Source organism: Ambystoma mexicanum, chromosome 1p (assembly GCF_040938575.1).
Source record: "Ambystoma mexicanum isolate Mex_15411 chromosome 1p, UKY_AmexF1_1, whole genome shotgun sequence".
In the NCBI taxonomy this organism is placed as follows: Eukaryota; Metazoa; Chordata; class Amphibia; order Caudata; family Ambystomatidae; genus Ambystoma; species Ambystoma mexicanum.
Window position 1 is genome coordinate 1,362,813,202 of NC_090921.1, and position 16,291 is coordinate 1,362,829,492.

At 47.2% G+C, this 16,291-nt stretch overlaps 1 protein-coding gene across 1 annotated transcript; it reads left to right on the plus strand.

Moving 5' to 3' along the window:
- The first annotated feature begins 663 nt into the window (after positions 1–663).
- On the plus strand, positions 664–7,980 carry CBLN1 (cerebellin 1 precursor). The gene is made up of 3 exons (XM_069607044.1): positions 664–1,557; positions 4,869–4,988; positions 6,729–7,980. Exons 1-3 carry the CDS (start codon positions 1,282–1,284, stop codon positions 6,924–6,926), a joined length of 594 nt encoding a protein of 197 aa, XP_069463145.1. The 5' UTR covers positions 664–1,281; the 3' UTR covers positions 6,927–7,980.
- Positions 7,981–16,291: the final 8,311 nt, after the last annotated feature.

The following is a 16,291-nucleotide window of genomic DNA, read 5'->3' on the forward strand; positions in this document are numbered from 1 at the left end:
GCTTGGTCACTCGTGTTGTTCCAAGATTCTGGGCAAAGTGTTTGCTTAAACTCTGGGGTAGGGATTGATACCCATGCACCTTAATTGAACTGCAGTTCAACACTCCTGGATAAGCTCCTATGCAGGGAGATACCCAGACAGCCAAGCAGTGCAGTAGTTCCAATGTCCTATGCAGCAGTATAGAGCCAGGCTCCCTATGCGTTCTCCAGCATAAGGTTTTGGGACAGAGGTATGGACCAAGGATCCTGATAAAGTGTGATGACTCGGGCTCCTGGGGAGGCAGCAGTCCCAGGGTCCGCAGCAGGAGTGCAGCCACATACTGCTGGGCAGGGCTGCGGCCCCTGGTCCTGTCCTCGGATCGGCGGGATTTGATGTCGGCTTTGAAAGCGGGGCTCCTGTGTCGGTTCTACAGCGTGCTATAGAAGCACCCCCAAGGTACTCTATCCCGGCGCGGGGCTCTAGTCTCGGGGTCTGCTGCACCGCTCTCTACCTGTACCCCACACCTATAACTGAGATCCCGCATGGCAGGGGCGGAGGCGGACCGCACGTTGATTGGTCCCACACCAAGTTGCCCAGTCCTACAATTGGCTGCATTGCCCAGGTTCTCGCCCTTTGATTGGTCCGTTGAAAAGGGGAGGTGCGCTCTGCTCCCGCTCTGTGTGCAGAGTGGAGCTATCAGACACATCGACACCTGATCACGGCCGACGTTAGAAGCTGAGCTATGTGTGCGGGACCGAGGAAACAGCCCAGGGACTCGGAGACTGTCTGCGTTGTCCGGGCTCTGTGCTGTCACAAAAAATAGCTCGGTGGGCTTCACAGGAATGTAATCTGAGACACAAAGGCGAGAGAGAAACGGCGAAAGGGTAGAGCCGACGAAGAGCTTCAAAACGGCACCCGCTTGCGAGAGTCGGCACCGGAGGAGCTCGGAGACAGCTGTCGAGGGAACCGGGAAGGAAAAGCAACACTAGAGTTGAACAAAGGACCCAACAGAAAAAATACCAGCGTCGAAGAAGCCAAGCTGCGCGTCTACGACTCTGCCGAGCCTCGCGCGGCTGGTAGAAACACGCGCGAGCGCTTTGTAACACGCAAGAAGTGGCGGTTGAACCTTCCCTTGGGCAACCGTTGCGCGCGAGTTTGGCGCGCGTTCCGTCCGTTTCCCGGAACCTGCTGTTGGTCCCGAGCGACTGGTTCGAGCCCGCGAGCGAGGCGCGACTTCTTGACACCCGGGCACGCGGGCGCTTGGGAGTGGCCGCGCTTTGACGCCCTCGAGGAGACATAGATATGGCGCAGCGGCTAGAGCGGGCGCTGCTGGGCTGGCTGTCCTGTCTGGCCGTCGCCACCTCGCTGGTCCTGGCGCAGAACGACACGGAGCCCATCATCCTGGAGGGCAAGTGCTTAGTGGTGTGCGACTCCAGCCCGACCTCCGACCCCACGGGCTCTGCGCTTGGCATCTCCGTGCGCTCCGGCAGCGCCAAGGTGGCCTTCTCCGCCACCCGGAGCACCAACCACGAACCCTCGGAGATGAGCAACCACACCATGATCGTTCACTTCGACCAGGTAAGGAGAGGGGTTGGTGGTGGGGAGGGATGGAAAGTTAAGGGCAAGGAGCGCAGCCAGGTGGTGGGTGGAGGGTCACTCTGACTAATGGCTTTTGGGTTCACATCTGTTTGTGCCACTTATACTTTTTTCATCAAACAATGCCACTCCTTCTAAAGATTGCAGCTGGACACTTTGGGGAGGTAGGAGAGGGCCGAAATGAATGGCTTGTTGAAGGATGAGAACGGCAACAGCATTGGTATGATGCAGACAAACATTTTGTGGTGACTAGAAGGTGGGTGAGCATAGGGTGTTAATAGTCTATTGTAGTCCCGTGAGAAATAGTCGCTTGTAGCATCTGATGGAAGTCCCTTTGCAAATAATCAGCTATCAGTATGACCTGTCGAGGAGGGTGCAGCACCATGAATGGAGGAACAGGTGCAAGGAATATTCCTTGTGGCTAGATGAAGCAGCGAGGACAGGGGCAATGGGACTATAGCAGTGTGATGTACCCTGCTTCCTGCAGGCTCTACCCTGGGCCAGGAACAACAAGGAGCAGGAACAAGGCTGACCCAGGTATGTAGAAAAGGAACACGCTTTATTCTCTTAGTTGCAGGTTCAGTTCAGAGTATAGGAGAGAGAGATCATCAGTAGCTTCTACCCTGGTTCCCTGCCCAGCTCCAAATCCACAACCATCTCTCCTGGAATCCCCAGGTGCCCCAACACGCCAAGCTCCCCTAGCATGCCAACACAGCTCTTACACAGACTCAGACCTCATTCATACATATGCAGGATACAGTGGTTCGGCTGCGTCTTAGCGGCAGCTTCTTCAGACGACACGCAATCAAAAGCAGGTGAAGAGCAGATGAAAGATGGCACCAGTGCCTTTCAATTTTTTCATTTGAAATGGGCGTTAAACTTTAGTGGAGCCCACAAAAGCCCTCTCCATTTTTGCAATCTTATCACAATGCAAAATATGTCTTTAATGTAGCTCATGGAATGTGCTCTTTGCACCACACGCATTACACCCTCCCTTTGCTAGCACTCTCGTGCTGTCATCTCCCTCTTGCCTTGCAGTGTCCAGTCCTGTTCTTATCACCAAATTGTCTCCTCACCCTGTTTTTAACTGCATTTGCAACTTCCTGATGAAGAGCGTCATCGTTTTTCTGTGGGCATTTAGAAGCTAGTTTTTTGGTTCAGTTGTAATTAGGTGACGGGGGCCTGTCCGGTTACACGCTTGCGGAAACGGGTCCCCACCGCTGAATTTCAAAGTGCAAAAGGGGAGGACGCTTGTACACTGCCCTATTGCACTCCACCATGCAAAATGGAGTAAACGCTACCTGCCATGTACACCCAGCCGTCAGCATTTATAATGGTTTCCTATGGAGTCCACATTTTTTTGGCTGGTGCTAAAAGCTGTCAGACTTCATAGGAATCCCCAGCATTTCCACCTGCATGAAAAAGCCCATGCTCCCGCGAATGCCTGAGTATTTGTATGGTGAGAAGAAAGGAAGCAGTGGGACAGTAAGTTACATCCTGCCCCTCCTCACCTTACAAATGAATATAAATATGCTGTGACGTGAATGAATGGCATAAACGTCACGCACCCCGCATTTACCTTTACAGCCTCAATTAAAATACGCTCCTTAGTGTTTTGGTTCCCTGCTTACTGAATCTCCCATGATAGTATGCAGCTTTTAACCCCCGGCTTGCATTCCATTATCATCTGTGCGCCCCATGGGATTACCTTGGGAACATAGTTTCCTGCAACGGGGTCCCCAAACATCGTTTTGATATGGCCAGTACATCTTGAGCTGCCACTGGTTGGCATCTACTTTTACTACCTCTGGTCTCCCTTGACCATGATTTTGGGTTGGGCAAATAGCAGCACCCCCCTTCTCTGCCTAAACCATGCGAGAGGAGACTGGAAACATGCTTTGGCTGTGAGGTGTGCAAGAGGCGAGATGGACAAAGCATGTGTGTGAGGATGCTGAAGGCAGCCATTCTTCGCTCTAGGCATTGGTCACTGAGAGCTTTTGGGGGCTTCTCTGCGGCCCTGTGTTGGGCCCACTCATCAGGAAGCAATAGCCACGGGCGCAGGTGTCTCTTCAGACGTGATGAGTGTGGTAAGGGGAGACGTTCTGTGATCGCTAACTGCGTTTGCGGAGGGGCTTGTGGCGGTGTGCTCCATTGCACTGTGCATTGATGTTTTCCAAGGATGGCCGTTAGTGATTTAGAATCGGCCATTCTATGGGCATATGCACTGCTACCGGAAAGGGTCACCACCACATTGTGTGAGTGCTTCTACACAGCGCCATGCTCGGCATGCAGCTCCCTTTCCCTAAATTGCCTGCTAGTGGAGAGCTGGCTAGAGGGTGGCACGCAGTCGCCGCGGGCTTTCTCCCGGGCCTTTCATGGGCATGGCGGTGTGCGACAGCTTCGAAACATAGCATCATTCTTTAAAGTCTTTCGGTCAAAGCCGCCTTGCATTAGGATAATTTGCGTTTTACCTCCACTTAACGAACAAGTATAAGATAATGTAGCTGCAGAAGAGACACGTAAAACATCGTATGAGGGATCACGCTGTCTAGATTCGCGCTTAACTACGGGCACATACAGAAGACCAGCCAAAATAAAATAAAAGCATATGGAATCAATAATGGTAGTCTCCAGATGTAAGGTGGCGTGTGTGCTGGGGGCTTTGGAGGGAAAATGACAACACACTCTTCTGAACTCAGTACGCGTGTGGTAGTTGGGTGAGTGTGGAGAGAAGACGAGTGAGAGGCTCTGCCGATTATTAGATTATCTCTAATTGTAGAAAGGAGAGATGGCAGCCAGATTGATGGATGAAATCAAAGACGGCTTCTTCCGTGTCCCCTAAGGGGGATTGACCGAAGATGGCACAGATGGGAAGGTGCCCATGCACCTGTTTTCTGTTCAGTGCGTACAGGCGACGTTCTGACTGTACCCGAGCCTGTAGGCTGCTGGTTTACGTACTTCATTGATTTATGTTTGCCAAAATACGCGACACGTTTCCCATTTAAGTCAAGTGTGTCAATGATGACGAGCCAGCACCCCCGCCCCCTTGCCCAGAGATTATCCTACTGTGTCCCCTCTTGTGGTGTATTCATGCAATCTTTAAACACATTTATTGGGGAGTCTCAATTCATGCTGTACGTCGCGATACTGCTTTCCTAGTGCTGCCCTGCGTTATTTTCATGAACTTTAGGAGAGTCCTGCGATTAGTTGTCTGCACTGTCTATTTTGCTGCTAGTGCGAGTTGGTTATTCTGCTCTGAAGTGCCACTGCTTTTTTTTTTTTTTGCATTGCAGGTTTTAGTCAATGTTGGAAAGAACTTCGATAAGGAAAGAAGCACATTTGTATCTCCGAGAAAAGGAGTCTACAGCTTTAACTTTCACGTGGTGAAAGTATACAACAGACAGACGATCCAGGTTTGGAATGTGTTATTTTACATCTCCCCAGTCCTCGTGTGCCACCTTTCCTGGGTATTCTTGGGCATGTTTAGGACATCCTACATTTAAATGGAGACTACATAGTTTGGTAGCGAAGTGCTTTGCCACACTGTAACCGAGGACTATCTTGTGCGTGTGTTTTTTTTTACTATAGTGCATTCAAGCATGTTTAGTCGTAGGCAAATATGGGAACATCTGCTCTGGGCAAATAAGTACTTGTGTTGCTCCAAGTGGCATTGCTGTTTGTGTGACTTAGCAACTTTTTAGCACGTATGAAAAATTGCAATGTGCCTTATCCATTGCCTATCTGTGTTACAGAATTTGTTTACAGAGTACAGCCATTAAGCAGGGGGTGCCGCTAAGATACATCTGCGAGATACACGCTTACCTCTGAGCTCTGTGTGCAACCTGCACTCACAGTGTGAATACGGGCAAGCCCGACTCAGCTCTTTATCCGCCAGATACCTATTGATATCATCCTAAACAGGCATTGTATCCGTGTGCCTGTTTTACAAAGCCTTTTTCAATGAGGATTTCCCATGGAAAAACACTTGTAAATCAGGGTCTAGTTGCCCTCATATTTATAAAACACGACTCTCCACATTGGCTATATTTTAAAAGTCCAAATATTTAATTAAGGAGTCACATGTTATTGTTCACAATATCTGCACACATTGCAAATAGAAGAGTGTAGTAGCACTCTCTACACTACAGCAGGTAGAAAAGTGATAACCGTTCTCCTTAGCGTAGTATTATTGGCGATATAATCTATTTTACCCATATAATATGCAGTTGCTACACAATCCTGAATGCACGATGTTTCTCGGCTGATCACTTCGTTTTAGCATTTCCGTGTGCTTCCTGTTTATGCAGACTGAACATGGGGGACGTGCAGGGACATTAAACCCTTGGGTAATCCAGTGTCTCGTGGACTCCACACAACGAATCACTCGATGCAGCACACTGGGCGCTCCATACATTGCCGTATGATGTATCGAACTTTGACACCAGACTTACGGTATTTCCCACTCTTACATTACAGGGGCACACTCGCTAACATACATTAGGTCTCCCACACTCGCTAACATACAGTAGGTCTCCCTTTGGACTACACTACATCAACATATCAAGACCCGTTTGGCACCAATTAGTAGCACCAACCTTTGTTCATGTCAACTGTGGAAACCAGTGTTAAGACGAACGTGCAATGCGCATCTTCTGTACGAATGGGCGTGACTTAGTGGTCGAAGTGTACGAAAAGAAGTAGTGGAAGTATGCTCCCAACTGGCCAGCCCCTGCTCCCCACAAACCCCATTTCCACGCCCCCTCCCACGCACAATACAAAACCCCAAACACACGCGCCTGCTGTTTAAGGGCGCAGTGCACTGAAAGTGCAAGTGTGCACTTCTTCCTACATGTTCCTACACTTTTAATTTTAAACGAAACTGTTCCAGAATGCTTTCTTTTTAAAATAAAAGCATAGGAGCAGTAAAACTTAAGCAAAAAAAGTAGAGGAGCACTGTTCCCAACCGCTCCCGCTCACTTGGACTACTGGCGTGAATGGATGTTACTACTGAATAAATGTGTAATGTTAACATATAGGCCCCATCCATTTGTCTTTTATAATGCATTACGTGATCCCTGCTAATGGAATCTCTAAATGGCTGGGCCCGTCCCCCCATTGCCTGGGTTTGATCCCGACTTTGTCTTGCTTTGCAGGTCAGCTTGATGGTGAACGGGTGGGCCGTGATTTCAGCCTTCGCTGGGGACCAGGACGTGACCCGGGAAGCAGCCAGCAACGGAGTCCTGGTTATAATGGAGAAGGGAGACCGGGCGTATCTTAAACTGGACAAGGGCAACCTGATGGGCGGCTGGAAGTACTCAACCTTCTCTGGCTTCCTGGTGTTCCCCCTGTAAAGTGACTTTTCGAGGATTCAACAAGTCCCCACACCTGCTCACGAATATTGCTGCAAATGTAAGCATTGGACAGCACACTGCGTAGGTTGGAAAGTCTTAAGGACGCTGCACCCTGCTTCTCCCTAACTCTCTGTTCATCTGCTTTGAAGGACACGCATTTAGACTTCCGTTGCAGCCAGAAGACGGGCTACAGGGCAGTCCATTACAAACACGTTTCCACTTCGATTCGATTTTTTCCTCAAATCTTGTCATACCACTTCGGAAGTCTGGAAGCACGTCACACGCGTTGCTTTCCATTGCAGTCTTCTGACGCAGTGGTATTTCATTTCCCTTTGTTGCTGCAAACCAACGCCCGCGAGTATTTTCTGTGTTGATGCCCAAACCGCACAGTATTTTTCCTACATGGATTACAACTCTTTCTGTGTACCGGTGGACAAAGTCGCAATTCTAATCCTTCGTCAACTGAGCTCGACTGATGAGCGGATTTCAATATTTCTATGTAATTCTGAGTGATTGTGGAATTTAATTACGGCTGCTAACTGTTTTGATGCTTGTTTTGCTCTTGTAACATGTGGCCCAATTAAATGCCAGGAAATATACCGAACGACAACTAATACTCTGTAATATATATGTGAATATGGACATTTTACTTTGCTTGAGTTCAATAAAGTTTAAATGGAACTTTTATTTTTCTTAAAGATAAATGCCGTTTCTTAATACAGCGACTGCACCTATTATTTGGGAGACTTGGCGCATTTTGTCGGATCTCTTTTCTTTTGGCGGTGTTACACAATAATTCGAGAATGTTAGTTTGAAATTTAGTTTTGCTTTCACCATGTTACCTTTTTTCGTCCAACGGTCTCTCCCATTACATATACCACGTACATTAATTAAGAATTGTACTTCTTTACATGCACTTAAGTAACCGAGTTCTCACAGCAGATGACTTACTGCAATTCTCAACCAAATGAAACCTAGATGGTTACCAATTTGATGTATTGTATGAGCTATACTTTTTATCATATCTTGCACATTAAAAGTCACATTTTATAAAGATGTCTAGAATTTATACTTGAAGGGCAATATGATGTATTTGGAAATATTGTGTCGCTAGCCCTTGACCATATGCTGTTATCCTCAATCCTGGCATTTGCTAAATGTGTCAGCACAGTCATTTGGGTTACATTTGCAGTTCAAAGAACACGGCTCCCTAGTGACAAAAGCGGTAGCAAAAATGTGTGCGCATGTGCCTGCATTCATGCTTTGTATTATTATTATTATTTTTTTTTTGAACGCGAGGATCTGTACATCTTTCTCGCTAAATGAAAACAACCGCACAACTAGCATGCCCGTTTAATATGGAACTATAAAAAAAACTCGGATTACAAATAGCCATCATTCTATAAAGTCGCGAATTGACGACTTTTCCCGCACTGGGTCCTACAAGTTAACGTAATAGTCGACGGAGTCTTTCTTAAGAAATATTTTAAGCCGTGTTATCGAATGCCAAGCGTTTCTTAAAGATGGCGAGCCCAAGTCTCTTTTTAGGAGGCATTCATTACCGCCAACAAATGTTCAACAGAAAGGACACCTGCGAGCGGGACCTGCGCTTACTAAGCAAGGCACCCAGGACGTAAAGGGAAGGCGCCACCGGAAACTCTGTTTCTATGAATATCAAAGCGTGCTCCAGAAGTGGCCGATATAAGTGCTAAAAGTTTAAATGTCTAAGGGCCCCTTTCCTGAAAGCATGCCATACTACATAAAACTGCCTTGAACTGCGCCACCAAGCCTCACTGCCTATAACAGCCCATTTGCTCGACTTCCCCCCTCTCCTTCCTCTCCCCCGAGCAGCGCAGAACTGCCGTCTATTTCATTGTATAGGCCACGTGCTCTCCTGGGATCTGATGAATAGTTCCATGCCATGGGGCAGGCTAGGACTAGCATAGAGAGCAATAGGACCATGGCCTAACCAAAAGCCTAAAATGCTAGTGTGGGTCCGTTTTTATTTGGTCAAAGTGGGCCACTTTTTTGGCCATTTTGGGCCAGTTCGATTAGTTAATTTACTCTGCGACTAGTAGTTTTGACCAGTGTTGCTGAATAAATATTCTTTAAAATGCGCAATTTGTATCACACTTTATCCAAAAAATCCCCCTTGGTTACGATTCAAACAATGTTACAAAAAGACAAAAAGGAATGAATAGCCATTTGCAACTGTGGGCCACTTTTTCATTGGTGCCTGAGACAATTTTATGTCTGAGTCCCACGCTGCCCTGGCAGGGGGCTGAGTACGGGGGGGCTGCGGGGCCTGGGCCCCCCCGGCAGAATGAAGTTGGGGCTGACCCCCTCCCCAATCACCCCCGGCCGGACAGAGAAGAGACGCAGTATGGATGTCCCTTTGTTCCATTCTTACTGTGGCTCCCTCTGGCGGCCCGGGTAAAAACCGGGGAAAAACGATGTTTAGAAATTGTGGGACAGATGCAAAGCAAGAGGCTCTTGCTTTGCATCTGTCCTCAATTTCAAAAAATTGTTTTGGGTTTGGTGTATTTGTACATCAGTGCATCCATCTTGGCAAGAGGGGTGAACAGATGTAGAGGTAAATCCAACCCAGAAGGATTTTTAGAAATGGAGGTACAGATGCAAAGCGAGGGAGGGGGCAGGGATAAGGGGCAGGGACAGGGCAAATGAGACTGTGTGCATGTCTCTGAGTGTACACGTGGTGAGGGTGAATGCTATGGGCGGGGAGCGGAGGCGTATGAGCCAGCACTTTCTAGTAGAGCTGCCATATTTGAAATGGGGCAATGCTGGTACTCCTCAGTTAGCTCGCTATACTCTTGATCGGATAGTACTGCTGTAACAGGGCTTCTATAATTGTTGAATCCTCTCAGCGATAATACTATGCTTTTGTTGAGGTAATGCTAGTTCATCTTAGTGGGGCTGCTATACTTTTGATGGGACAACATCAGCACTTCTCAGTTGAGCTGCTGCGCTCTTATTGACAAGGCCACAGCACTTCTCAACAGATGTATTTCTTTTTATTTTAATTGGTTATTTATAATGCGTGTACTACCCAGAGGTTTCTAAGCGCGGACTGAGGGAGCGAACCTGTGTTGCGCGTACCGAGGGAGCAAATCTGTGTTGCGCAGACCGAGGGATCGAACCTGTGTTGCTCTGTGTCGTCTTGCTTCCAAGGCGAGCACGTTGCTCCTGAGCTATCCTTTCCATTACTCAAGATATGAAGTACATTTAATGATACAGAACCAGAACTATTGAGCAAGTCTGTCATCATCACAATAACTCAGTACTGTCGTGGTTATACAAGAGCTCATTTATTTAAAGGGGTGGAATTACTCAGAATGTAGCCGCACTATTCACTATTCAATAACCCAAAGTTCTTAAGTTAATGTGAAAATACTACACATCTCACCGTTGGGACAGTACTGCCACTTCTCACAGAGGCTTCTACACCTTTTATGGGGCAGCACTGATCCAGCCTACTTCTCACATGCTCAGAAATTGTCATTTCTCAGCAGGACTGGAACACTATACCATTGTGTTCTGCATGTTGAGTGCTTCTTCACCACCAATGTGGATTCATGGCTCTCTCTCAGTGTCTAAATAGTAGATCTGTCTACATTCAATTGGCAACAGGCAAGTCTGGAGCTGCCTACGATCGATAAACTGCAGCTCAGGATGTTGGGAGCCATGATGGGGCAAGGGATAGAAGGCTAGAGCCTGTCGGATAGCAGAATCAGCAGGGTCTTAAAACCGGCTCACTACTTCTGGAGGGGCCATGGGGCAAAATGAGCCTGATCCCACATACAGGGGGTTGTTACCCCTTTATCTCTCCTGAATGAAAGAATGAGCTCTCTCAGACACAAGTTATCACCCTGCACACACATTGAATGAATATGGTATGGATCTATAGATTGAGAAAACTGGAGTGACAATTTAGAGTGTTTTAACAGAAACATAATTGTCTTCCCAGATGGGAGACTGACTCCATTAATATACATGGGGTCACTGAGATGACCAAGAGTGAAACTGTACATTCAGTTGTGAGATTACCAGCAACGGTTGATACCATGAACCAAGGAGTGAGGTGCCCACTCAATATATCACACTGTTTATAGGTGTGAGACCCATCCTGAATGCTTGCCCAAAGAGCCTTGGCCAGTGTTTCACACTGAAGAAGTGAGCATGTGATCCGTGGTCTGCAGCCCACACACAAGCAGGGAATTCCCTTGCTCCCACTTGCGAGATTTGCACCAAATTAGTGAGATTGTGCTCCAAGGTAGGAGGCACACGCACAGTCTTTTCTCTGACGTTTGACACACTCACAGGATGGGACGGCTTTTCGTTCTCCCATTCTAGTTGTGTTGCTCTGCCTTTTGAGGGATACTACAACCTGGATGATTATAGAGGGGTGGAGCAGGGGCAGTGATGGCTTACTGGAATGCAACTCGAAGGCTTAAATCTCCTTCTTACTTGACTTTAGTATATGCAGTACATGCTAGCCAATGTTTCCACTGTTGTGCGCTGCACAGGCCTCCACCCCCCTGTGCGCCGTTGCACCAAGTTCGCAACTACATGTAAATTTACGGTCCTATACCTGCCAGTGATGTCACTTCCTGTATTTGATCCCCCCTGGGAAATTCATAAGTCGGCTCCCCTGTGCACAGGGTTATAAAGAAAACATTGCCTTTGTAAACAGCTCGCCATCTCTGGCTCCCTGCCACTACACAACTCTGTGTGCACTTGTGGAGACAATACTCGCCTTAACTTGAGTGCACAAGAGTAATCATTCTAAACAATGTGCTCCACACCAGAATGCCAGTTGATAAGGATGTTGGGCTCTGTCACAATCTCTTTCTTTGTCCGATAAATGTCCCAACTTGTTTTATCCCCTTTTCTTATAAGTTGATATGATTTAAAAGGGCCAAATTCACAGAGTGTTTTCCAATGGGGGCTTGCACTTATAAAATACTTCTCTGTATTAGGCCGATAATGTTTATCTGGTGACCATGGAGGATGCCATTCATTTTTTTCCCCGTCTGTGTTTGGTAGAGGCTCGACCTGCTCCCCCACAGGCAATTGCTCGAACACAAATAATACCCACGAGACCAGATGTAGAGATAATGGGCTGTAATGCAATCACACCAGTGCATGGGAGGACTGCTCTGCCGCTCCCAGGTCTGACTCATCCTTATATACAAATGGAGTGGCTAAACCCATTCTCCATCCATGAAACAGTAGGCATAAGCAGGTATAATAACATAAAGGTCAGTTTCGTTGAACAGGTGGAAGGAATCCTGTAGTTCTGAAATCAGCTGTCATATCTGTGATGCAGCCTCTTGCTTGGATTAAATACAGCAATGTCGTCAGCTCTGTACTTCTCACGAGGGGCTCATGAACTGGCCGCAGGCAGCCTGAGGCATCACGTCATTCTACAACTCGAATCTGTTCTGCGACCTCGCTTGGCATTGGTGGTCAACTGTTATCCCAGTAGAGTCTCAGTGAATCAGATGTGCCTCAAAGAAGCAAGAAGAAAATGCAGTATCAGAGTTGATATCACACCCATTTATTTCCTCTCTTCTCATTTTATCAATGAACTACTATAATCGCTGTCCAAAGACTTGCACTACTTCTGCATCAAGCACACAGCAATAAAACGATTCTGATATGTACAAACTCAACAAGGAAGCAAAAAATAAAAAAATTTAGCAAAACAAGACAGCGAATGTATGTCCTAACTCATCTGCAACCATTCATTCACTGTATTGCATAAACACCCCACCACAAACATAATCAGCCATTATCTGGTTGCATCGACAACAACAAACACAGTCATAACCACGTGTCCCTACATTTCTAGCTCTGAGCATCCCTGTTACTCTAAAATCCAGCACCATCTCCTTCATGTGTCTGTCAGGTTTGTGTGCACTGCCCAAGTCAAAGTACATTTTTCTCTTACTTTCCAGTATATAGTCAGCCACTGGTACCTTCCAGACCCTAGGTACACATGCAATCAGTGTCAGCAACAACTTGTCTTTCCTTGCCTTATTTCTCCTAAATAGCATCTCGTATGGTGAATCCCTGGTCGCAGACTGTTCTCTCAGTAGTCAGTGGAGAACAAATGACAGCCAGTCCCACTGTGTGCCTTTCACATCCATTTGTTTGAACTGCTCCTTATTTGGCTCCTCTTTCTGTTTTTTCTTCCAACACGTCATACAAATGTCCATCTGCTCTTTGCAGTCCTCTATGGCCGTGGCCCACCAGGTGAACTCTGTAGGGCACCAATACCCATTTTCTTGCTCTTTCTCAGCATTGATATATTGAATCATTTGTCCATCCTCCCCGTGCCGGTCCGCCAAGAGCCCCTCACATTTCCTTTGACCCTCCTTCTTGCTCTTCTGTTGGATAATCTTCATCTTTTCAAGCTGTGGGCCCTCTGCCACATGCAACTCCTCATCTTCTATGGTTGCCATTGGCTGTAAGTCATTGTCGGATGGCATGGGCCACCATTGCACAGATGGAGTTATCTTCTTTCTTCTCAAGGCCAACACCATGCATTGTAATTCACCGTACTGTGCTCTTTTCACCCCAAACACTATCTAGTCACGCTGTCACTGACCAACTTTTTTATATGTGGTCTCATCAATTTCCTTCTTTGGTGCACATGCCCCAAAAATGTCCCTTTGTGTTTTGACAGTCTCTGACATGAATTAATGTAGTTCGCCTGACACTACCCCCTCTACCGGCATTTTGTGCACTCCCCTGTCTAAGGTGCACACTTCACAATCACCCATCCTCCTGAAATCCACTTAATTTCTTGCCCTTCTTTCCAGGTATGTCTCTTCCCATGCTGTCAGGACTCAATTTTTGTGTGTCAGAATGTGGGTGGTACGCTTAGTAGCGACCATCACCACAGCCATTGACACTATCTGTACCCTACTTCTTTCTCCCTGCCAGCACTTATTTGCCGAATCGGTCATCGCACCACTTTTTTTCAGAATGTTCTCCCAGTCCTCTGTTGCACACAGTTGCCTACCCTGGTACCCAGCCAGCATGTGGGCCCTATTCATTAAACTCTTTGCATGATGCATAGTGACTTTGCACTGCTGAAAAGTGACTTTGCCCTGCTGACACAAACCCTGATTCATGGAACGGTATAAAGCATATTTCTGCAGTGCAAAGTCAGTACAAAGTCACTTTGTACTGCACAAATTCATTTGTGCTGACTTTGCACTGCAGAAATACACTTTGCACAGTTCCATGAATCAGGGTTTGTGTTGGCAGTGCAAAGTCAATTTGCACCGTGCCAGAAATTCCATGAATCGGGCCCTTTGTTTCTGCAGTTGGCTCCCTTGGTACCCAGCCAGCCTGTGTCTCCTCCCTCTTCCCCCCTTTCTTGGGAATATGTAGAGCCACCCCCAATCCACACAGCTGCTGGTGCAAGCACCTCAAAATCCTGCCCCTCTGTGTCTTCTTGCCCACCCACTCCTTGCACTCCATCATGGCACTGCTTTTCTCACTGTCAGCCAGGCATTGTCAGCTGCATTCAGAATGTATACCCACCCCTTGGCGAACCTTAACTTTTTCTCCACATCCACCTTTCCTTCCACCACCCTCATTGTCGTCTGGCAACAGCCGCCGTATTGTGGACCTCATGAAAGTTTGTTTAAGCATGTCTGCAAAATCCAAGGGTATCTGATCCATCCCTATCTTCATCACATTTGTGATATCTTTGTCCTTCATTTGAAGTTCAGCGCTATCTCCACCACCCCTTCCTTGCAGTACCCTTTGTAACTGCTGTTTCTGGCCAACCCCCACCTCCCTTTCCTTTTGTACAGACTGTAGGACCACATCCCAATTGTCCACCAGGCTCCTCAACCTCTCCAGCACTTCCCTCGACCCTGATTAATATGACAGGTTTGCCTCTTGCTCCAGCCTGGTCAGTGGACCAGCGTCCACCACATTGTAACTGTAATCTAACTGTTATCAGCCCTACCGCATGTTAACTCTGGCTTCTGACCTCACACCCCTACCCTGTGCCCTTTACAGCATTGACCCTGCACTTTCTCTCCACTTCCAGCGTTCTGCCTGTATCACAGGTGTCCAAGAATGATCTGACCCGATTGCAGTCCTGTCGTTTAGTTGCCCTTGTAATCCCCTCTACTGTACAACTGCAGCACTCTGAGACACCGTCTCTGTAATATTCCTACAGTCCCGGAAGACTCCAGAGTACCCTAGTCAAGCACGCAACGGGTACACCGAAAAACACTTTTATCACATACTCATTGTATTGTTCTGTACTACAGTCATGCATGCAAGGAAGGGGAGCTCCTGTGTATCGGCGCCAATATGTTACATGCTCGTGCTGCTCCCCCACGACACCTCAGGCACTCGCTCAGACACAAATAATACACAGGAGAACAGAAGTGGAGAGAAATGGGCTGTAATGCAAACACACAAGTGCATGGAAGGGATGCTTACTGCTCTGCCCCTCCCAGACCTGGCTTATCTTTATATACAAATGAAGTGGCTAAACTCATCCTCCACGAATGAAACAGTACATATAAGCATGTATAATAACAAAAAGGTTAATTTCGGAGAACAGGGAAAGGAAGTCTGTAGTTGTGAACTGCACAGTCATATCTACGAGGCAGCCTCTTGCCTCGGATTACATCGAGCAATGTTGTCAGCTGTGTACTTCTCAGGAGGGGCTCATGAACTGGCCAGGAGTAGCCTGAGGAATCACAGCATTCAACAGCTAGGCTCTGCTCGGCGTCCTCGCTTGGCATGGGTGTTCATCTGTTAGGCCAGTCTGTAGGCCAGTCTCGTTGCATCAGATGTGCCTCAAAGCAATGAAAAGAGAATGCAGTATCAGAGTTGGTAACAATGTTTAATCATCATTTGATTTGAGGAGCAGGGGTTGGGCACTGTGTTGTATCTGAAGTTGCATCATTCTAGGCCCTCTCATCAGTTGGGGTACACTGTAAAATGCGAAGAGCAGCTTGAATGTTGTTGACAGGGTGCACAATTTGCACTCACCACTAGCCGTTGGCTAGTGATATTTTACTCTAGATGAGTAAGAAATGATGTGCCGTGACTATGCATAGAATTGAGGTGGTGAGAGGCTCTTTATGGCCGACTAATAGCTTTCAATTTGAATTTATGACTCTTGGTTTTTGACATTACTCACAATTGACACACACCTTTCATGTGGGCTTTGTGTTTACCACATGGGCTTTTGAATTGGGATTGTTTTACCACGGCAGAAATAACTGTGACGTAAATGACTGAATGGGAAATGTACGTAATGCAAAATTGTTTGTACATTTCCCATTCGGCCATTTAAGGTAAAC

Bases quoted from the DNA above. Each gene is read 5' to 3' on its own strand.
- CBLN1 (XM_069607044.1), top strand. From the start codon at position 1,282: ATGGCGCAGCGGCTAGAGCGGGCGCTGCTGGGCTGGCTGTCCTGTCTG. The intron at 1,558-4,868 runs GTAAGGAGAGGG...TTTGCATTGCAG, and splicing joins TGATCGTTCACTTCGACCAG to GTTTTAGTCAATGTTGGAAA. The intron at 4,989-6,728 runs GTTTGGAATGTG...CTTGCTTTGCAG, and splicing joins ACAACAGACAGACGATCCAG to GTCAGCTTGATGGTGAACGG.